The sequence below is a fragment of the Gracilinanus agilis genome, chromosome 4 (genome assembly GCF_016433145.1).
Source record: "Gracilinanus agilis isolate LMUSP501 chromosome 4, AgileGrace, whole genome shotgun sequence".
NCBI lineage: Eukaryota > Metazoa > Chordata > Mammalia > Didelphimorphia > Didelphidae > Gracilinanus > Gracilinanus agilis.
The window spans coordinates 471,333,603-471,357,653 of NC_058133.1; the positions used below are offsets into that span (position 1 = coordinate 471,333,603).

The following is a 24,051-nucleotide window of genomic DNA, read 5'->3' on the forward strand; positions in this document are numbered from 1 at the left end:
TAATTCGCATTCCACACCACTTAAATGCTTAGTTTATACCAAGCTGCATTTTTTTTAATTGTTAAAGGCATCAGGGAGGGGAAGGGATAGAGGGAGGGAATTAAAGAAACTTCAAAATGCAATCATCTATTTGTTTAAAACTGAGTTCTAAGGGAAGAGGCAAGATGCGTTTCTCTGAAATTCCACATTCTGAATTTCTGTGAAACTTTAAAATTTTTCTATGGCCACTCTGGCATGCAAGGCACTAAATTCAGGTCAGCTGCCTTGGTTCAATTGTAGCTGACCAGGGCTCTTTTCATTGCCCCTGATTTCAACAATATCAAGCTGAATTATCAAACTTCTTTCCCACACTCCCATTCCCATTCTCTTTCCCCTTCCCATACTGGGATGCACATTTGAGGGAGTCAGATTTCCACTAGTGGTACTTTTCTGGATTCTAGAAGAATACCACTGACAGGACCTGTGGGGCCAAGATGCAGCCTTTCTCCCATCTCCTTTCCCACCTGGCACATTGGCCAACAGTATTTGTGTACATGATGGGAATTGGAGTGTCCCAAAGAGGTCTCTTCCTCAGGAAAATCATGGTTTTGCATCCCGTTAGGGGAGAAAAAAGCAGTTTCCTTGGTGAATTAAATTCTCACCACTGTTCACACTTCCTCCTCCTCTTCCTTTTTTCACTTTTGTCTTTCTTTCCTTCTTTCTCTCTTTCCATTCCTTTCACTCTCTCTTATCACAGCAATGGCACCACTGAATTTTCAGGACAATAGCTTATCAGCTGGAAGGAGCCAAAGTCAGGAAAGCACCTTCCTTCAGGAAGTAAAGTCCAATTGTGGCTCTGATGTCCACCTACCCCTCCTCAGGTCAGTGGGGAGTGGTTTCAGGAGGTCCGGTTCACTCCAGAAATGGGTGGAGTCTTGGGGGGGTTTGGGGTCAAGGGTAGCCTTCCCAGACCCTGTAGCTTTGTAGAAAGACCAGTCCTTGGTGAAGTACCCACTCTGGGCCTCCCTTCATGAAGAGCTCACCCTAGTAGAGAGTAAGTGTTCAATGTATGTGTGTGTGTATGTATGTGTGTTTGTATGTGTGTTTATATATGTATATATGTATGTATGTATAGGTATGTATATATGTATATATACGCATGTTTCATTGGCTGCTACACTCTAGCCTCTCTCTTATATTAATATAAAATGATTGTCCCATCTTTCCAAAGGCCACTTAGGGTTGGAGGTTAGACGCTGGATAGCAAGGCTAAGTCTTTGGATATTGTGAGCGTGGGCCAGGAAGTCAGATATAAGTTCCGTCTCAAGTGTCCCGTGAGAGTTTGGGGGTATCTCTTCGCTGTTGAGGTTCTTTTCCCCCCACCCCTTCAGAAGAAAAAAAAAAAAGCTCTGAGCTCCTGACAATGAGGACGCCTTCTTGGAAACAGCGGCGGGGCTTTGGCAATGAGAGGTCAGGTCCCCCATTAAACCATATGCACAGACATCTGGGAGGAGGAGGAGCCCGGGACGGACCCGTATTGCCGGCTGTCACAGGTGTTGGCCGTCTGCTGATTGGCCGAAGAGGGGCTGATCATATGCATGCCGTGTTCCATCCCTGTGGGCAGATACTGCCGGTCGCCAAAGGCTCCGTTGGAGGGAGATGAACAGAGTAAAGTGCTTTGGGAGGTGCTCAGTTTCTCTGGGCTCGCAGCTAGCCTGGGGGAGGTGGGGAAGTTGTAACCGTAGAGATTGTAGGGGTTGTGAAGGGAGAAGGCATTGTAGGAGCTCTGCTGCATGTGGCTGCCACCAAACACATGCGGGGAGGAAGAGCTCGAGGCTGGGTTGCCTGCCTGCATGACATATTGAAACTGGGAGGCAGGGAAAGAGCCCAGCTGGCTACCATAGGCTTCCATCTTGCCATTGCTGGGCAACGAGGGAGGAGTAGGTATTCCTGAGATCAGGGATGGAGTCCTCTGAGGCATGAAGGATTCTGAGGACTGGCTGGCCGAGGCCGTACCGCTCTGCAACCGGTTGTAGCTGCTGTCACTCAGGCCCGGGTAGCTCTGCAAGGCAGCCATGTTGCTCCTGGCACAGGGTGGATAGTCGGAGAGGTTCAGGTTGCATAGCTGGCTCTCCCGGCAGCCCACGTTGAAAGTGTTAGGGGCCAGATGAAAGGTGGGAGGAGAACAGGATGGAGACAAGAGATGAGAAGAAGCAGAAGGGGATGGGGTCCCAGTGCTGGAGGTGGTTGGAGAGGTGCCTGTGCTGCCCCCTGAAAAACAGAATGAAACAGAAGCATCACTTCAATGGGAGTTTATGTTAAAAGTTAGAGAAAACGTAAAATAATAACAATTTCCATTTCTAGAGTTCTTTACTCACAACAATCTTGAGGAAGCTAAGGGTTATTTGCATTTAACATATTAGGAAAGTGAGGTTCAGAGAGCTGAAGGGAAAAGTCAACAGCTATAGAATTGTAAATCTAGAAGAGGCAGGGACCAAAAATAATACTAAACTCAGATCCAAGTCTCTCTCTATCTCTCTCTCTCTCTCTCTCTCTCTCTCTCTCTCTCTCTCTCTCTCTCTCTCTCTCTCTCTCTCTCTCTGTCTCTCTCACTGTCTATCTCATAATCCTATCCCCATCCCCCCCCAATAAAGAAAAAAAATCCTGTGAAAAACTTTTCAAGGCGTCTGCATCTGTTTTTATCAGCTCTTACATTTGAATTTCAGAGTTACTAGGAACTATCAAAGAGTAATCAACTCTCCCAGCTCAACCTGACTAGAGCTGCAGTGTCAAAGGTTGAAAAGGGTTTCCCTCTTCTAATCTGTTGAAAGTGGTGATTTTGAATAAGTTCTGAGGTTGCTGTGGGTGACTGTGACTGCTACTGTGATATAAAAGGAGTTTTGAAGTAGAAGGAATAGCGCCTCATAATTTAGTTATCAATGATGGGGAGAAATTAGCCAATTCCTTCTCTTGGATTTTTTTTTAAGTTTTCTTAGTCTTCAGGTATCACTCAATGAATGAACATTAATAAAGTATCTACTTTATGCACCATGCTTTGGATGATGACTGCAACCTGGGCTGGTTTGGCTCTCTTTAGACAGCCTAGTGTTCATCTCCCCACCCATCTCTCCCCTCAGAAGCTCACCATGTTGGTGATGAACTTAGTATGGAGATTCAATCAGCTTTAGCCCTACTACAGTTCAGAACTCCTGAGATCAAGTGATCCACAGGCTTTGATCTCCCCCAGTCAGGTGAATGACATTGTGACATCACATGTGGGCTACAGTCTTCAGTTCTGAAGAGGTTTCAGTGTGGGGCACAATAATGCAGAACTGGTGCCACCATTCTGGATAGCAATTTTGGACTGTACTAGAAAAGTCTCTAAACCATGCATATCTACTTTGACCCAAATATAAATACTTCTGATTGATCCCAAATTGATCCCAAAGAAGCTAAAGAAAGAGAGAAAGGTATATCTATAAAAATATTCACTGCAGTGCTTTTTGTGGCAACAAAGAACTGAAAGTAAAGTGAGTGCCCTTCAACTGGGGAATCGTTGAACTAAGGGGTACATAAATGTATTGGAATATTATTGCACCATAAGAAATGACAAATTTGAAGAAACAGATATTAGACCTTTGATTTCATTGGTATAAGGTACCCCAGATGAGGAAACCCCCTCAGTTGGGACTTAATCCAGTATAGCTGTATTAAAGAGTATAAAGATCAGAGAGAGTAAAGTATAGGAATGATAGAAAGATAAGAAGAGCTTTAAATGCCTTTTACATTTAATTCCCTTGCCCAAGACTGCTGACCTGCAGGGAAGGGTTTGGACTTTCCCAGAGTTGCCAAGAGTTATCTTTCCCAAAGGGGGAATCTTGGAACCCTTCAGAGTCAGCCATAACTTATGCTAGGATTCTTAGAATCAGAATTCCTATAGGAGAGGAGAGGGGGAAGGGGCAAATGAGAACTAGAATGAATAAGAATAAGAAATGGAGAAAATGATTGGGGAAACAATGAAAAATTGTGAAAGGCATTAAAAAAAATCAAGGTAATAAATCAAAGAAGAAGTTAAATACCCAAAAATATTCCCCCCAAATAGTCAAGATCCTAAGAGAATCCCCTTGATAAATTTTAAATGTTTTAAAATAATTTAAAATATGCCTAATGGTTTAGAGCAGTGATTCCCAAAGTGGGCGCTACTGCCCCCTGGTGGGTGCTGCAACAATCCATGAAGGCTGTGATGGCCACAGGCGCATTGATCTTTCCTATTAATTGCTATTAAAATTTTAAAAAAATCTTAAGACTAGAGATCTTAGAGGTTAACCAGGCCAACACTTCCCTTCTATACCTGAGGAAACTAGAGATCAAAAAGGTCAAGTGACTTGTCCAAGGTAACACAACTCATTCCTTAAAGAAGTGGGATAGGAATACAGAGGTCCTGATTCCCAGACTAGTGCGCTTTCCACTACACTAATCTAACACAAAACTAGCACGTTCTTTTTAATTAAAACAATTCCCAATACAGATTTCTAAATAGTAATTTCCAGATAAGATGGATTTTGAATATATGTCAAGTGGCTCTTCACCAATACTTGGTGTAATTCCAGAGACTCCTGGAAAAGCCCTATCTCCATTTTTTTTTAAATCCCATTTTCTGGTTTTTATTCATCATTTCAAAATAAGGTTTTCTGAAAAGGTTCAAAATGTAAATGACCCTCAAGGAGATCACACATTGATTGAAATTCACACTAAGATGGAAATGACTGATACCCAGGAATTTCCTGAGAGCATATTTCAGCACTTGAGGTAAAAGGAAAAGGGGCTCAGCAAGGGGGTCTGTCTCACTTTGTCTTTTTCCCAATTTTGGCTCAGGTCAGCTCTGCTTACAGCATCTGAAATGAAATCCAACAATTTCCTTCTTGCCTGTATTGGGCACAAGCCCCTTTTGAGAGGCTTTCTCCCTATTTCCCTTGAAAAGAAAGCTATGCTGAATTCTGTGAGCTTAGGTAAAGTTAGTGGTGAGACACGGAATAGAGAAATTTGACTCTAGCTGTAGAGAGATTTGAGTTTTATAGGGATATTTATCTAGTCTACTTTCTTTGTGGGTATTGTCCTGCCCTCCATGGGCTGGTGTTTACATAGTCCCAGAGGGGACCACCTGTTCAACATCCTGTACTGTCCTGTTACAAATATGCTCCATCATCCACAAGCCTTAGGTCTATAGCAGGAAGTGAGATGTGGAACAGAGAATTTTTTACAACTTTGAAATGGTTTTCTTGGATGGCTTACGATGGAGGGAATGGTACTGATTTAAAGTCCTAGTCAGTTATACTGAAAAAAGGGGGGGGGGTTGAGAGAATGGTTATTAACAAGTTACAGTGTTCTCTGCCGACCAGATGAGAGTCACATGTTGAGAGGGTTTTAGCTGCCCTTGGTTTTTAAATAGAAAGGATTTGAAATGAGACTTTGTGGCCCCTAGAGCTGCAGGACTAGGTGAGAAATAATGGAAATAAATTAGGAGGAGCTGGATATAGACAAACCTGTCCAGGAAATGATCAAGTTGCTTCCATATATTTTGCTTTTTATCAAGCATTTTCCAAATGTCCAGGGGAGATGTTAGTTATTTTTCTCTGTCTAAAACAAGGGTTAGATTTCTGGGATCTTAATTTTCAGAGACTGAAACCAAGGTAATAAGAAATCATTACTATTTTAGGATATCAAAATATATCAACCATAAAGCAAAATTAGGATAGCTAAAAAGATGCTTAAAAAAATAAACAATTAAAAAGGAGAGAGGCAGTGTGTTACAGTAGAGAAAGAGTTGACATTAGAGTCAGAAGTCCTAAATCTCATTCTCCCTACTAACAAAGTAACAGGGTAATCCTGGCAAATTATCTAATCTCTTGGTGCTTCTGGCCAGTTCCTGAGGGGTGCTTACTATTGAGAATAATAATAATAGCAATAATTAACATTTATATAGGGTGCCAGACATCATGCTATGTTTTTCAATTATTATCTCATTTGATCCTCAAAACAACCAGGTGCTATTATTATCTCCATTTTACAAATAAGGAAACTGAGGTAACCGTGACCTACCCAGTGTCTGAGAGTGGGTTTGAACTCAAGTCTCCCTGATTTCAGTCCCAGAGCTCTATCCACTGAGTCACCTATCTGCTCCAAAATGGTAGATGGAGCTCATCACTGGAAGCTCCTTACACCACTGGAATCAATCTCATGTAGAAAGGGGAAACCACTACTACATATCTACTATGTGTCCCTGTGTATCCCATATTGACTTAGTTTTAAAATTAGATATGTTTTATTGTATTTTTGTTTTTCATTGTTTCATTTGTTTCATTGTATTTTATCTATTTTGTTCATTATTACTGAACTACACCTCAATCTGTTTGGTAGCACTCTAGTGTGTTATGTATGTTTTTGACATCTCTGCTCTATATTAGTGTTATATAAAGGAGGGGAAAATGCATTCTCCCTTTTTTATCTTTCAACATATGTACTACTCTGCAAGGGTAGAAGCTGAAGGTTTCTCACTGAGGTAATTTAAACCAGTATAGGCAGGAAAGTTTCTCTCCGCTCAGCATGAAAGGAAATGGAGGCTTCGGGGTGGTGGGGTGGGGGAATGTAAAGATTAGCCTCTAGTTCTCCTCTTCCCATCTCCCAACTCTCCTTTCTGAATTCCCCTACCATTTCATAATGGCCTCACTTCCCTAATTCCCTTAGAATTCAGGATTTCAGTCTGCCCACCAGAGAGGCAGAAAGTAGTTGAGATAGGTTTCCTTTTGCAGAATAGCAAAGTGTTATTTATTAGGGATTGGGAGATTTACAGTAGGGTATCAAGAATCCAAACAGGATCATAGTCTCTGAGTTGAAAGGGACCTCAGAATATTAGCTCCTAATAGACAAGATTCCACCATTATTAGTTAGATACATTGGTGTCTATAGAGATTGGCATCTTAGTCAATCTGGCCACTCTCTAAGCATCTCTGAATATCCTGTCAAATGTTACAGTGGGTGGATGCCAAGGGATGTTGCAGACTGAGAGAGCATTGCTTGTTTATGACCTATGTTCTACTTGGCATGGGATAGCTGAGACATCATCAACAAAATAATAACTGACATCATAATAATAGCTAATACTCATATAATGCTTTATAAATATTATCCTATTTTTTTCTCACAACAACCTAGGAGGTGTTATTATTATCCCTATTTTACAGATCAGGAAACTGAGGTTTAGTGGGTTTAATTGACTCACTGAGGATCACACAGCTAGCTACTATCAGACAATATTTGAACTCAGGTCTTCCTGACTCCATATTCAATGCTCTAGCCACTGCACCAACTGGCTGCCTATAGTTCTTTAAGGTTTGCATAGTTTGTTTTGTCATTGTTCCTCATACCAGCTCTGTGAGAAAAATGATACAGATGTCAATTTCTCCATTTTATGAATGAGGAAACTGAGTCTGCATAAGACTAAGTGATTTTTTCTAGAACATATAACTGGTAAGTGTCTTAGGCAAACTCCAAACCCAGATCATCCTGACACCAAGTCACTCTTCACTTATACTTCAAAAAATTAAAATAAACATGAAACTAGTATGAATAGCCACCTAAGGAATTAAGGTCCAAAATGACCTCATGGAAGCCTCATAAGTCCATTGTCTTCCCAGATCAATCTCAAAAATGTCTCTCTGACCTCAATTTCCTCATCTGTAAAAGGAAAGAGTTGTAGTAGGTGATCTCTAACATCCCTTCAGCTCTATATGATTCCAAGTACAGAGGATTCTAAGTACAGTATAAGAATAGTAGGTATATTGGTTTCTTGAGTATTCTTCTCCTTACTTTTCTTCTTCCCCAGAGGTTTTGATTTTCTTTGGAAAAGGGCAAAGCAGAGAGGAAATCAGGACATCCTGGAAATTCCACTCCCAGTAGATTAGAATCACCAGGAACCCAAAACTAACTTCCCGGTCCCCTTCTAAGCTTCCCTTAATCTTATTTCAGCAGCCCACTAAAGTGAGATGAACATTAAGATTCATATATAGTATTAGCTTGCTCATATATTCATGTGTAACAGCCAAGATAATCAAAAAGAGTACATTTATAATAGTGGTCTTGTAAGAAGACAGTAATCCAGAATAATACAAGTGTACCACGAAGACAAGCTAAATATGTCTGTGAAAATCCTAAATGCCAAACCTGCTGACTTTTGCATCTTTAAATTGATCACTTCCAGATTGCATTATGGAAGTTTTCACATAAAGTTTCCTTTTGTTTCTTTTGGGTTTTTTTTTTTCAGATTGAAAAACATCAAGGAAAAAGAAAAAAAACTCCATCTGGGTTGGTAGGGAATAAATTTCCATGTAATTACTTGATTCCATGAGCCAGATACTCCTCTTGTATAACTTAATGGCATCTGTCCCTGAGGAGTGCTGACTCACTGGATGTCCTTGAGAAGCCCTTCTTGGGGGCTTATTTAAACAGGTAAAAGGTAAAATGTGCTCTGTTCTAAGAAGGGACTGATTGATTTATTCATTCTCTAAATGTGGACAAAACAATGCTATATGAAGATCAGTTGAATAAAGTAGGAATGTTTAGGAAAAAAAGACTTAGGGAGAACATTGTCAATGTCTTCAAGTACTAAAAAGGCTCCCAGAAGGAAGAGAAATTAGATTTGTTTTGCTGGGTCCCAAAAGCAAGACCAGGAGAAATTGTTGGAACTTGCAGGAAAGGAAGATTTCAAGAAAACTTCTTCATAATCAGTTATATAAAAGTGGAATAAAAATTATCTCAAGAGAGAGTGAACTCCTGAACAATAGAGCTTTTTAAGCAGAAGATGGGAGGCGGTTTGTGAATGATGTTTTCAATGAAATTCCTACTCAGATTGCATTAGACAAGTTGGGCTTTGGAATCCCTTCCAACTCTAAGATAATAGGATTCTCTGAGTAATTAAGTTCCTATTATTCTGATGCAGTGATGGAGGCAGAAACTGATTCCAAAAATATTAATAAGCATAATCCTATTCTACCCAACCAAGAAATCCTCTATTTCTCATAAAATAAATGTGAAATTCTATACTGCTGATGGGAATTGTGTAGTTTCATGCTTTGAGAAGTTAACTATGAGAATGAACTTTCTCATTAAATTCAAGGATTATATTTTAAAGTTTCAGGTTCCTTTTCTTTTAAAAAAAAAAAACCTGGAATTTATGAAGGCAATACTTAGTTACATGCAGATTAGCTGTATTATAGATGATCTCTCCTTTTGCCTATCTACATAGCCTGGAGAACTCCTTCCTCAGCCACACAGCTGGTCTTTCTCCACCCACTGCATTTCCTTGTAGTATTGTTCACTTCTTTCTTCAATTCCCTTCATTCTCTATTATGGATTTTATTGCCTTCATTTCCATGCTCTGATATTTGTAGTTATTTAACTGAGAGGAAGGAAATGAAAAGTAGTGACATTACTGAGACTTTCTCCAACTCCCTGACCAATGGCAGCCAAGTTAACTACTATCACAAATACTAGCTAGATACAGTCATATATATGCATACATATCTATATATGCACATATATGTACATATATCCATTATGATAAATGTGTTTGTCCGTCAATTATGTTTTATAGAAAATTGTGGCATAAAGATAAAGAATAAAAGATAATAGCTTATATGGGGTTTTTTTTCCCAGTCCTGTGAGAAGGCACTATGTAATGCTGCATAGAGATCATAAAAATTCTATGCAAAAAAATCAATACATCTAGAATTGAAAGAACAGAGAGGGGGGATCCTTATCTTAAATATTGAAAATAAAAGTCTTAAATCTATAGGAAATGACTATAAGCTTAAGTTGTTGTTTAAGAGAGCTTATCAAAGAACATAATCAATTGTTTTCAAAAGAAAAGAAAAATGTCACCATCAACAACCATCTTAAAATTTTGTTCATCTATTCCAGTGGTTCCCAGACTTTTTTGGCCTACCGCCCCCTTTCCAGAAAAAAATATTACTTAGCCCCCTGGAAATTAATTTTTTTTAAATTTTAATAGCAATTAATAGAAAAGATAAATGCACCTGTGGCCATCACCACTCTCCTGGATCGCTGCAGTACCCACCAGGGGGCAATAGCGCCCACTTTGGGAATCACTGATCAGAGAAATGAAAATTAAAACAACTGATATCACTTCACACCTATCAAAATGTCAAATAATCAAAGATGGAAAAATTCAGTGGTGGAATTGCATAAGAAAAGAGTATAGTAATTGACTGTTGGCAGAGCACTGAATTAATCCTAGCAATTCTGGCAAACATTCTGAAATTATGCAAGGAAATTTACTAAGATTTTTAACATATCCTGTGACCCAACAATCCCACTACTGGGTTTTCTGCTTTGAGGAAGTTAATTACAGCATGAAAAGATCCATATGCACACAACTATTCATAATGGCATTATTTTAATAACAAAAAGCTGGAAACAAAATATGTTTTCAATGATTGGGAAATGGATGAACAAATTGTGACATATGAATGTAATGGAATAATAGGAATGCCAGATATGAGAATTTCAGGGAATCATGAAAATGTATAGAAATATACAGAGTGAATGTAATAAAAGAATAGCCACAAAGACTACAACAATGTAAATAAATAAAAAACCAAAAGGCAACAACTCAGGTCAAGACAATAGACAATTTAGAACCCAGATTACTAATCATTAAAGCGTAGGTTATTTCTATGTTAACAACTAGTAAACTACAAAAGGGGAAATGGCATGCTATCAATAGAAATTACTCTATAATGTGGTTTTGTTTAACTATTTATGGGAAGTTTAAGGAGTTGTTGGTAGTGTCTTTTGCATTCAAACAAAATGTATCCATAAAAAATTTTCTTTTTCAAGGAAACTTTGCCTATCTAACAAACAGTATTACTATTATCTCCAAACTTCTCCTCCAATTTTCTTTCTGTGGTTGTTCAGTCTTTTCAATCATGCCCAACTCTTTGTGATCTCATGTGAGGTTTACTTGGCAAAATGACTGAGGCAGCTTCCCATTTCCTTCCACTTTATTTGACACATGAGGAGACTGAGGCAAACAGGATTAATGACTTGCCCAGGGCTACCCAAGGAGTGTCTGATGTCAGATTTGAACTCAGGAAGTTGAGTCCTGATTTTAAGTCCAATGCTTTATCCTACCTGACCTACTCCATTTCTTTACATCAGCTTCTTACTCTGCAGAAAACTCCACCCTATAGCCCCATGCTCTGAACTGGTGACTTCCTAACCTAGATCAACATTTCAGAAGGGGATCTAGCCATGCCTATTTCATTCCTGACCCAAGGCACTTTCTGGACTTCTTTGTCACCTCTTGGGCTACCTTGCCACCATCCAGGCACTCCATTATAATGTAAGCCCCTTGAGGGTAGGCACAATGAATATCTCAAAAGATATAGAGAATGAATGCAAATCTTAAAGCATTAGATAAATGCCCATTAATATTATTGTTGTTGTTATTATTAGCATTATCCAATAATCACCACGCCTCCAATCTGGTGATTTCTTTCATTTCCTAAGTCTCCTACTGCATTCCTGCTAAGCTCAAAAAATGTTCATAGAGCAAGAGAGGGGTATGCTGGTAAATGTTTAACAATGGAGAGGAAATACACACACACACACACACACACACACACACACACACACACACACACACACGCTTTTAATTTTAATCTGCATTATTAACATTTCATTAAGTTGAGTCAATCAACAAAATAATCAACTGAGCCCCGATTTGTAGTAGTTACTATTTTTGGGGGGTAAAAATACATACTGACAAGGTAACAGTTGGCTCTCTTGCTGGTTTGAGCACTTCTAACTGGGAGAGAGCTGTCTTATTTTGCTTGTATTATTGACCTTAGTGGTTAACACAAAATCTGGCACATAGTAAGTACTTAACAAATGCTATATTTATCTAGTAAAATATGTTTATTTATTAAATATATTATTATATTAAATTACATATAAGTATAAAATTATGTTAAATATATAAAATATCTATTAAAATAGATGTTGGGGACTGAAAGGAGGCCATTAGAGCATAAGCAAAGAAAAAAGTAAATGACCATATGTGAATTCACAATTTCAGTCCCCAAACATGTTGGACAGCTTGAATTGTTAGGAGGTCAGAAGAAGTTTCTTAATGATCAGTGATGTTCTAAATCAGAATGGGCTATCTCAAGAGTTGGAAAAGGGATGATGGTTTGAATATGGGTGAGAATAGATGACCTCTGGGGTCTCTTCCAACTTTGAGGCTGTCATTTTCTTATAGACTAAATCTTTTCTTATTTGACCTCTATTTCCAATATTCATATGCTCCTAGAGTTGAGAGGTCCTCCTGCCCACAGGCTAAGCAGTTCAGTACCAAAAAAAAAATCTATTAAGTGCCTCCAATCTATAAAGCATTATGATAATCACTAGAATCTATCTTTTGGGGGAGGATGGGGAGTTGTTATCTGCACCTTTGTTCTTGTCAATTAGCAGTGAGTTTACTACATAATTTCAAACACCTCTTTTTCCATACCATAGACCCAAAGCACTGGGAAGGAGATATTGAAATAGATAGAATGCTTGATCTGGAGTCAGAAAGACCTGTGTCCAAATTTGGCTTCAATCACTCACTAGTTATGTGCAGCTGGGCAAATGGTTAACCTCTCTGTGCCTCAATTTCCTCATCTCTAAAATGGAGGTAATAATTGTACCTATCTCCCAGAGTTGTATTGAATGAAATAATATTTGTAAAACATTTTGCAAACTTTAAGCCACTAATAAATGCTATTATCATTACCCTTCTTTTGCATAGAAGAAACTAAAGCATAGAATGGGGTTAATTAATTCATCTCCAGTTAAACAGTGACCAAGCTGAGATAAATTCAAGTACCCTAGCCAGCAATCCAGCACAATTTCTTCCAAACTTTCTCATTTTAGATACTATTTACTAAAGCTTCTATTTTCATGTAGGAACAGGTTGTCTATTTCTGTTAACATTTTGGATATACATGAATTACTGATATATTCTGTCAACTTTTTAAAGAGAAAAAAATTTATTCATCTCTCAATTTTTAAGCTCAAAATTATTTAAGCAGTGACTGATGGGAAAAAAAAAACTCCCTCAAAAAAAAAAAACCCTACTTCCTAAGTGCATCCAGGTGGCTCAGTGATAAGAAGTCAGGCCTGGAGATGAGAAGTCCTAGGTTCAAATTTAACTTCAGGTATATCCTAGCTGTGTGACCCTGGGCAAGTCAACCCACAATTGTCTAGCCCATGATGGGCAAACTACTACCCAGGGGCCAGATGCCGCCCTCTGAAATGTTCAATTTGGCCATGCAACATTATGCCTAATCTAATGAATACAATGAGTAGGATACAATACAATGAAACTTTAAAAGAGTTGCCTTAGAAACAGACTGACAGATGAACATTTCCTTTCCTTTGCCCCCCCCCTTTAAAAAGTTTGCCCATCACTGGAATTACAGCTTTTCTGCCTTGGAACCAATACTTCATATCAATTCTAACACAGAAGGTTTTAATAAAATTTTAAAAAAACTCCCTCACATATTTAATGAATAAAAATTATCTATTAGATTTTTCATAATTTTAACTAATCATGGCAATTTCCATTCCAATCACTCAATATGCATTTGGCATAGAGACTGGCACATGGTAAGTGCCTAATAAATGTTATTCTTTAATTAATTGGTTAATTAAGCACTTTCTATGTGCCAGTTGCCATGCAAAGTACTGGAGATGCAAAATGAAAAGTCTATGCCCTTAAGTAACATATCTGTTGGGAACAACAAAGACAGAAATAAGTGCATTAAAAGCTAAATCCAGGTTAGACAAAAGGTAGCTTCATAGTGTGATACTTCCTATAATTTGTTGGTTTGGCCTCCCGCCCTCTTTCCAGAAAAAATATTACTTAGCGCCCCCTGTCACATACTATCACTGCCCCCCTTACAGTTATTCACCACCCCCAAATGCACCTGTGGCCATCACTGCCTCCCCCCCGAATTGCTGCAGCACCCACCAGGGGGCAGTGGCACCCACTTTGGGAATCACTGGTTTATACATTTGTCCTATTCTATTTAAGCAGCTTGGTGTAATAGAAAAAAACAAGCATTGCATGCCTGGAGACACAGAAAGGCTCTAAACTTTAAAATATACTATAAAAATCATCAAATCTGTCCTTCTATCTAGTATTGAAATTCCCCCTACAATTTCTTAACAGGTGGTCATCCAAACTATGTTTAAACACTTGCAGGGATGATAAGTTCACAACCTGTCAAAGGTGGCCATTATACTCTTTGATGGGCCAAATAAAACTTTTCTTCCTTATACCCAGTTTAAATCCACCTCCTTATAATTTCCACCAGTTGGTCCAAGTTCTGTCCCCTGAAGCTCTACAGAATGTCTTTTTTCCAAATAATATCCTTTTCCACATATGAATATAGCCCCCTTTTATCTTTAAACCTCTCTTTTCAAGGCTAAATAATTTCAATTTCTTCCAGAAGAAAGTCATACTACTGCCACCAAAATACTTGAGGCCAGCCACTGAGTTTTAAACACCATAGATAACTCTTGTCACCAGTGTCAAATGATAGAAGATCCTAAGAATTTTCAAAAATCTCTTGTGAATGGACTGAAACTGAAAGTCAAAATAGTTCTCAGCCCTCCCTGCAGCTCCATACCAACAAAATGATTCAATAGAGTCTTGGCTTTTTCCTTAACCCACCTGCTTAGCATACATATTCAATAATTTTAATCTTTTTCTGTATTCCCCTGGTAATAAGTACTTCTGTCCACTCCTGCTTTCATGAGAGAAATTGACTCTATCTTAACCTTGAAAGAATGGTAGATCCATTCCCTTCAAGATTCATATGAGGCTATGTCTACACCATGGCAGTATCTAAATGAAAAACAAAAAATTCCTTATTTTCCCCCCTGGAGCATTTCCAAATGTTCAGATAATTGGTGCCAGCTAGGCATAACATCTGGATAGATGAATAACTCTGTGTTCTTCCAAATGTCCAGTATTGCATAGACATAGTTTAATATTCTCTTTCCTCTACTAAGAAGAAATTGTTAAGCAACCAATTTGCCATTGGTGTTTCCAGTAGAAAAACCACTCCTCCTCTCTGCTTCTGGAGAAACACAAAGCAATTCCATACAGAAGAACAGGGGTTCTTTCCTCTCTTTTATGAGTGACATTGCCCAGAGTTATTGGAACCCTTCAGCTTTAGGGAGGAGGGATGAGGTTGTTGCTGATTTTATGTCCTTTGTTAAAGTCAAGGAACTAAGCCACATAGTTTTTAATCATGAGAATCTGGATCAAGTTCAGTCTGAAGTTCAAAAATATATTCCAATTAAACTATTTAATAGATTCTTGGCTTTTCCTATTGCCCCATCCCATTACCATGTGTATTCAATAATCCCAGGTTCTTTTTGTTCCCCTGGTAATAAGCAGATTTCAATGATGACATCATGCTCTAAGAGGTTCACTTCTTTTAAACCAAAATGTTTTCTAAGCATCTGTAATAAACCTGAATATTCATAGACTTGAGCAAATCATTTAACTTCACTATGAATGTGAAGACTGCACAGAGGAGATGGTAAGAGTAACTAGATCACAACACACTGCCAGTAATGACTTATATTCAACAAGTGCAAGAAAAGACATTAACAAGGACACATAATGATGAAAAAGGAGTTCAACCTATCAAACAAGAATGGACAGCCTGGCTGCTACATGAGTATCCTTTAGGTGCTAAGAGAAATAGAAGAAGACTTCTGACATGCTGGGTGGATCTTGTATAAGGAATTTACAGAAAGAAATGGGTGAAAATCATTGGGAACAGGTAAAGAAGTTGAAATCTGCATTGGAGGAATGCTTATACTAAGGAGGTCATTAATCCATCTAAGTTTCTCAGTTTGGTTGAGCATCATCAGCACTCCATTAGCTCATGGATTTAAGAGTTCTATTTGTATTAGTCATTTTATGCTCATTGATATGGTGATGAATGAATGCAAAGGCTTAAGGAAAGTAATACTTCAGAGTGGAAACCAGTGAAATCCATCGAGTCCATGAGTGCTGCTTCCCAAGGCTAAGATACTGCCGCCTTGCCCTTCTGGCGAAATACCTGCGAAAAATCCTGATGCAGACTGCCACTTTTGATCTAACTTTTTTTTTTAATTTTAAACCCTTAACTTCTGTGTATTGACTTATAGGTGGAAGATTGGTAAGGGTAGGCAATGGGGGTCAAGTGACTTGCCCAGGGTCACACAGCTGGGAAGTGTCTGAGGCCGGATTTGAACCTAGGACCTCCCGTCTCTAGGGCTGGCTCTCAATCCACTGAGCTACCCAGCTGCCCCCCTGATCTAACTTTGAAAAATCACTATATGGAGCAAGAATAATTAAGTTCACAGTCATCTTCCAAAAACTGAAAGAGGTAAGAAGGCTATTCATCTCCAAAAACAAAAACAAAAACTGACTTCTTGAAAAATTCCAATCCTACAAATGTGGATTGCCTCTCTATCAGCTTTGTGTGGGTCAGTCAGAAGGAAAATATGGGAGTGGCCATCTAGCTCAAGGCTTGCTGAATCTCTTTGGCTATCTAGATAACTATCATCAAAGAACAGAGTGGAGAAAAAAACCTTGATGATTTGGTCACATGACACCATTTTGATCAGTGACAAATGGTGAGTTCAACTTAGTGGGATGGGATAAAAATGCTCCATGTCTAATGGAATCTACTTCCTCCATCCTTCCCAAACCCTTACATTTCTTTCCCTTTTTAATTTTTTGTTTAGAAAAATGCCATCATGCAAGGGACATGAATAGGCAATTTTCAAATAAAGAAATCAAAACTATCAATAAGCACATGAAAAAGTGTTCTAAATCTCTTATAATTAGAGAAGTGCAAATCAAAACAACTCTGAGGTACCACCTCACACCTAGCAGATTGGCTAATATAACTGCAAAGGAAAGTAATAAATGTTGGAGAGGATGTGGCAAAATTGGAACATTAATGCATGGCTGGTGGAGTTGTGAATTTATCCAACCATTCTGGAAGGCAAAAAATGGGCTTTAAAAGTCTGCCTGCCTTTGATCCAGCCATACCACTGCTGGGTTTATACCCCAAAGAGATAATAAGGAAAAAGACTTGTACAAAAATATTTATAACCTCGCTCTTTGTGGTGGCAAAAAATTAGAAAATGAGGGGCTGCCCTTCAGTTGGCGAATGACTGAACAAATTGTGGTATCTGTTGGTGATGGAGTACTATTGTGCTCAAAGGAATAATGAACTGGAGGAATTCCATGTGAACTGGAACAACCTCCAGGAATTGATGCAGAGAGAAAGGAACAGAACCAGGAAAACACTGTACACAGAGACTGATACACTGTGGCACAATCGAATGTAATGGGCTTCTCTACTAGCAGCAATGCAGTGATCCAGGACAATTCTGAGGAACTTATGAAAAAGAATGCTATCCACATCCAGAGAAAGAACTGTGGGAGTAGAAACACAGAAGAAAACCAATTGCTTAATCATATGATTCGATGGACATATGATTGGGGATTTAGACTCTAAACGATCACCGTGGTGCAAATATTAATAATATGGAACTAGCTCTTGACCAATGACATGTGTAAAACCCAGTGGAACTGCTCATTGGCTATGGGAGGGGGTAGGGAGGAGGGAAGGAAAAGAACATGAATCATGTAACCATGGAAAAAATATTCTAAACTAAATAAATAAATAAACTTTTTTTTAAAAAAAGAAAGAAAAATGCCATCATTATTTCTGCATTTAAAAAAAATTACCAATTCTGAGGAATCAGTAGATTTCACTGGACTGCTATGACATAAAAAAATGTTTTTTAAAACATTTTAACTAAAGCATCTCAAACTGTGGTTAGCAGTAGTGTTCTGGTAAATGTTCAACCACCAGCCATCCAGAAAAAAAATCATTCTACACATTTTTAAGTTCAATCTGCATTATTACCATGTTTTTTTTATCACTTTAAGTCTAGATGATCAACAAAACACTAAATCAAGCACTGATTTGCAGCCTTTTATGATTGTTATGGAGCAAATGCTCATATCGAAAATTTAACAATTTATTGAGCCATTTCAGCTGGCCCAAGCACACTGCTGATGGTTTGTAAACTTTTAGGAATGCTACCCCATGATTCACTTAGCAACTTTCATTTTGACATTATGGAGTTGGAGTGAGTCAGGATACCAGAAAATGACAATGCAGATTATATACAGACCATTGGCTTAAGAGGAAAGGAGAATAGATACATAGGCTCTCGCTTACCAACCCTAGTCTATAATCTAGACCAGAGGTGTCAAGCACTCATACCCCAGTCTGAAACACTCCTGAGTGGGGAACGAAGCCAATTAAAACATAATTGAGAAATATTTAACAAAATAAATAAAAATACAATAATATATAGGTAACATTACATTTTAAAACTAAGTTTATATGCAGCCTGCTGGGATCTTTATGTCCAAATTGATGACTCCCATTTCTTTTTGAGTTTGAAACCACCTATCCAGACTATATAAGGTAAGAGTTGGAAAAAGAAGTGGGAGAGGAAGTCTGTTTGAAAGGAAAACAGTGGGAACAAATAGTCTAGTTCCATCTCAGGTTTCATTTGAAATATGTATAACTTATTCTCAGACCATCCTTTTGGAAGCTCTCCATAGCTTTCTTTAAGAACAATCATGTTAAAACACACACACACACACACACACACACACACACACAAGGTAATAAGTAAGGGAGGTACGGTGTCTCAGGGGGCTAAAAGAATGGATTTGAGAGTGCAGTTAATATTTTCCTTACTCCTAGTCATTGAGAGACCTTAAGCAAATCAACACACCTAACTCTCTATGCCTCAGGATCTTCATTTATAACGAGGCAATCATAAGGATAGTGGAGATGATACTGTAGGAAAATCTATAAATGACCAGAGTTCTGTTAAATGCCTAGGAGGAAAAGAATGAAAAATGGAGAAAATGGGGACATTGAGGAAACTCCTAAAGGACAGACAAAGTGCTACTTAATAGTGAAAATCAGATCTGAGGGATTGTTATCCCATCCCCCACCCACCCAAGTGATGACGCTCCAGTTATTTATGTCATTCCCAGGTTCTCTTCATTTCATAGCCGTCAGCACAATCCCATGACTCAGCTGGAGACCAGATGTCCTAACTAAAGTTCTGTGCCTTGTCCCTTCTCTGCCCCTGCCCTGTCCCCAGCCAGCGACCATTATCCAGTGGCTTACCTTGCTGTTTCTGCATGGTGGTGAAATCCTCAAAGGTGAGTGTACGCACAGGTGGTCTCCAGAAAGCATATGTTTCCATAATGGCCTCCAGTCCAGTCCTATGGAATGAAAAGAAAGCCAGGTGAAGAAGACATAAATAAGCTCAAGAAATGCATTGAGTTCGACAGAAAGGACAGGTCTAACTTCTCTCACCTGGCAAGCGGCGGTACATGCCTCTCCACTGAGAGATCGCCTCCGCCAGAGTAAATTAGCCTAGAAAAGCACAATGTGCTGATGCTATCAACTCTCAGGGGAAAAAAATGAATTTGCCCAGTTTGAGACCATCTATAAACCAATCCAGAACCCTGCTGCAATTTCATTCTGACCTTCTAGCAGGTAGTATCACCAGTTAGATAAGAAAGTCACGTAAATATCTCGGGTCTTCCAATGATACTGAGGATGATGTTGAATAACTACCTAATATCACCTTCACCTCTCTTTGAAATCTAAAAATAATTAGAGCTTTCTTCTCCCTACCCCAATGGCTATTAATCATTCATGAATGACCCAAGGGGCAAAGCAGTGGTCTTTAGAACATCAATGGCTTAAAAGACTTAATAGATGAACCAACCAAGTGATATAATGACAGACATCGGAGCTCTGGAAATGGTAAAATCACCAACATTTGGAAAAGGAGCCAACCATTTCCAAGAACTATTAACTACAGAACAGGCAAGCCAGACTAGTAAAGAGGGCACCCTGTGGAGTAGATAGAATGCAGCATGTGCCAGGCAAGTCAAACTACCACCACCACCACCACCATCTTCCCTCAGATCCTCATGGAAACACAGTCCAAGATCCTGACCTCAATAACCTTGGGAATACCAATGCTTCTATCCCAATGTCTTCCATCATCATATTGGAAAAAAAACCTCTGGAGATCCAGCCAAGGAGTTCATCCTGCAGGTGCTAGAGCCAAAGCTTCTGAAGACCCAAAAAAGAAAGTTCTTGCCTCTTAAATCCTTGTTCTATCTAATGGTTCAAAATAAGACACTGAAGAAGTATAACCATCCACTTTGTCACTACATCCTAAGGACCATGGGATTTTTCTATCTGATTTGCAGTTAAAATCTTTCATATGGGTTGCCTCACCCATTTGTCCATCAAATCAGTCAATAAACATTTATTAAATGTGTATTATTTGTGACAGCTAGGTGGCTCAATGGATAGAGATCCAGCCCTAGAGACAGGAGGTCCTAGGTTCAAATCTGGCCTTAAATACTTCCTAGCTATGTGACCTTAGGCAATTCACTTAAATCCAATTGCTTAGCCCTTACCACTCTTTTGCCTTGGAATCAATATTTAGTATCAATTCTAATGCTAAAAAAAAGTGACTTCTTGGTGCCAGAAACTAGGCTAAGCATTGGGGTTACAGAAAAAGGTAAAAAATAGTCTCTTCCCTCAAAGTACTCAGTCTTATGAGGGAGACAACATACAAACAACTTATGCAGGATGCAAATAAGATACAGGATAAGCAAGAAAGTCAACAAAGGAAAAGCAATAGAATTAAGATGGATCATGAAAATTTTTGAAAAGGGGAATTGCATTACTTTTCCATTTGTATCTGCAATGCTTTTTATATATTAAAAGTTTAATAGTTATTTTTTCACACAAAGGATACAAAAAACTGTCAGTAATGAAAGAAGGCCAGTCAGAGGGAGATAAATATCTAAAGGGCACGATTAAGAGATTTTTCTTGTTTTAGTTAGAAGAGGTGATCTGAATCCAATGCCTTCCAAATATATCAGGAAGCAATCAATCATCAAGCAATTATTAAGTGCTCAGTGTGAAATAATTGTTGCCTTTGACCATATTAGCTTATGGCAGTGATGGGCAAACTTTTTAAAGAGGGGACCAAAGGAAAGGAAATGCTCATTTGCCAGTCTGTTCCTAAGGCAACTCTTTGGAAGTTTCATTGTATTGTATCCTACATATACATTGTATTCGTCAGATGAAGAATAATGTCGCTCAGCTGGATAGAACATTTCAGGGGGCCACATCTGGCCAGGCCATAGTTTGCCCATCACTGGTATATGGGAAAGACAGCATATACATATACAGATACAGCCCTAGGTAGATTTTCGATATAGTTCCTTGAAGTTTGTAAAGATAAGAAATCTATGAACTAGGTACAAACAGATGGAGGCTGGGTACCAACAACTGGGAAGATCAGGAAAAGCCTCATATGAATGGTGATGCTTGAGCTGAGTCTTGAAGGAAATGAAGCATTCTGGAGGGAGAACAGATTAGGCATGAGAATCATTGAGAGAAAGGAAAAGAGATGGGAAATATTTCTGAAGCCACAAACAGCTCTTCCCAATATTTGACCAAACTACTCCAATCAACGAGTCAGTCTCCAAGCCATATGAGTAATCTTTGGGATCAGATTCTTGGGCCTCTCTGAGTAGAAGAAGATTCAGAACACCTTCAGGGCAATTCTTTTTAGACAATTTGCTTGTAGAACTGGCTGAAATGAAAATCTTTCCAGTTTGGAGGAGAGGAGAGGAACACACATGCTCATCCAATTATTTCTCTAAAATGCTTATGAAAAACGCATTAATTCAGAAGCAACTGAATTTTCTAACAGCAATCATTTGCTGATGCTTCCTCTCTTCAAAAAAGGATTTGGGATTAGGGAGCTGAGTTAAATCTGGAACAAAATTTCCACTTGTTGGACCTTCTCTGATTCTTAGATAAGGACTTTGTCCTTTCTAAATTGTTATCTTCCTGATACCCAGCATAAAGCAAACATTTCATATCTGTTTGATAAGTTCCATTATATATGTCTACATTTATTTATGTCTACATTTATTTGTCTTGTTTGTTGGATTTTCTTTGCTTTTTTTTTTTTTTTAAGTAAAATCTCCTTTGGGTTTTTTCATTGAATATGTCTATAGCTGCTTCTTTGTCCTATTTATTCCAATGTCAAAATAAAATAGTTTGTGTCTTTGTCCTTTTTTAGTCCCTGTTTAGCACAGTTCCTGGCATGTTATACATAATAAATGTTGGTTGACCAACTGTCTGACCTAAGGAGGTAGCCCCATACTGTGGGTTTGTTGAGAGGTGACTGTGATGCCCTTTCTTGAAACAAGAAAGCTTTCTCTCCACCTCTGAGGCGCGATCTGCACTGTTGGATCTTATAACACTCCCATCTTCTCCATATGCTTAATTTCCAGGTATCCTAGTACAGTGGAAAGAGTTTTGGACTTGGAGGTCAGGAGAGACCTGGATTAGAATCCTATCCTTGATACTAACTTGCTTTGTGAATATTGGAAGTCACTTCATCTCCCTGAACCTTAGTTTCTTCATCTATAAAATGGAAATTTTGTAAAAAACTATACCTACTTCACAAGGTTGCTGCAGAAAAGCTGATTTATGTAAAGTATCATGTAAAAATGTAGTGGACAGTATAACAATAATATTGTTATTATATGATAACATTATTATATGACATTGCTAACATATAATATTATATAACAGTATTATATATAATATATAGCATTATTATATGATATTGTTATCATATAACAATATTATTGTAATTACTGTAGTTCTATTCAGTAAAGCTAAAGAGATTATATTACAAGCGCAAGTAAATATCTTTTCCATAAAACAGGCTTTAGAATCTTCTCCTTTTCCCCTTCCTCAATTTTCTAACAGGCTGATTGACCTTTTGCTTTGGAAAATACTTTCTTTGCAAAACAACCTCATTTTATCAGCTAACTTTCTAATGCCATCCCTGGAATGTCTGAGGCTTTAAATACACAAGGGCTGGTAAATCAAACCTGAGGATATTGCATAATGTTTAGTAGCTGTTAATCTGTTAAAAGTCGAACCAGAAGACATCTTCACATGGTCAGCCCACATTAACACTGAATAATACATCACCCACGATTTGGTAGAGAGAGAAAGCTCATAAGCGATGCGTAAAGGGGGGAAAGCAAGTTAAGGCCAGTCTCGGTGGTCACAAAGGAAGAGGCAAAGAAGACTTAGATCTTGACCTCTGGAACCTAATTTTAGATCTTGGACTGACTACCATAAACATTAGCTGGTGATTCTTTTTGAAGGCAGTAGAGGCTCACTGCAAATACCAGGATCTTTAAATAAGCTGCCTCTATCTCCATTCTTCTTTAACAAGACATACATACACACACACACACACACACACACACACACACACACACACACACAGAGTTACACATCCACCACCACCACCGTGATTCTAGAGGACTGATAATGAATCATGCTACCCATTTCCTGACACAGAGCTGATGGATTTAATATGCAAAATGAGATCTACATTTTTGGACATGAACAATATGGGAATTGGTTTTGCTTAAATATACATATTTGCTGTGAGGTTTTTAAAAATAGAATTGAATTTTAACGATTTAATGTAATTGAAAATTAAGATAAAATGAAACAAATGAACAGGAAACAAAAACCTAATTCACACTAACAATGATGGTAAGATATAAAAGCTAGAATACTTGTCTACTCCAAGGTATCCCCCAAAATCAAAGTAGGTCTTTTCTTTACTTCATAATAAAAGTAGGAAAGTCTGTAAGAAGATATATTTACTTAGACAAAAATAGAGCAGCAGCATGGCAGGATGGATAGACTTATAGTCTAGAATATCTGAGTTCAAGTCCTACCACTGATACACACTGGTGGT

The 24,051-nt window shown here is 38.4% G+C and overlaps 1 protein-coding gene across 1 annotated transcript in view; it reads right to left on the bottom strand.

The window, feature by feature from the left end:
- Positions 1–1,132: 1,132 nt before the first annotated feature.
- Positions 1,133–24,051, bottom strand: part of TBX15 (T-box transcription factor 15) — a 147,568-nt gene continuing 124,649 nt past the window's right edge. Inside the window, exons 7-8 of the mRNA XM_044672497.1 lie at positions 19,338–19,435; positions 1,133–2,250 (exon numbers count right to left, since the gene is read on the bottom strand). Coding sequence (XP_044528432.1) covers positions 1,463–2,250; positions 19,338–19,435 — 886 coding nt within the window. The 3' untranslated portion in view covers positions 1,133–1,462. The remainder of the gene's footprint in view (positions 2,251–19,337; positions 19,436–24,051) is intronic.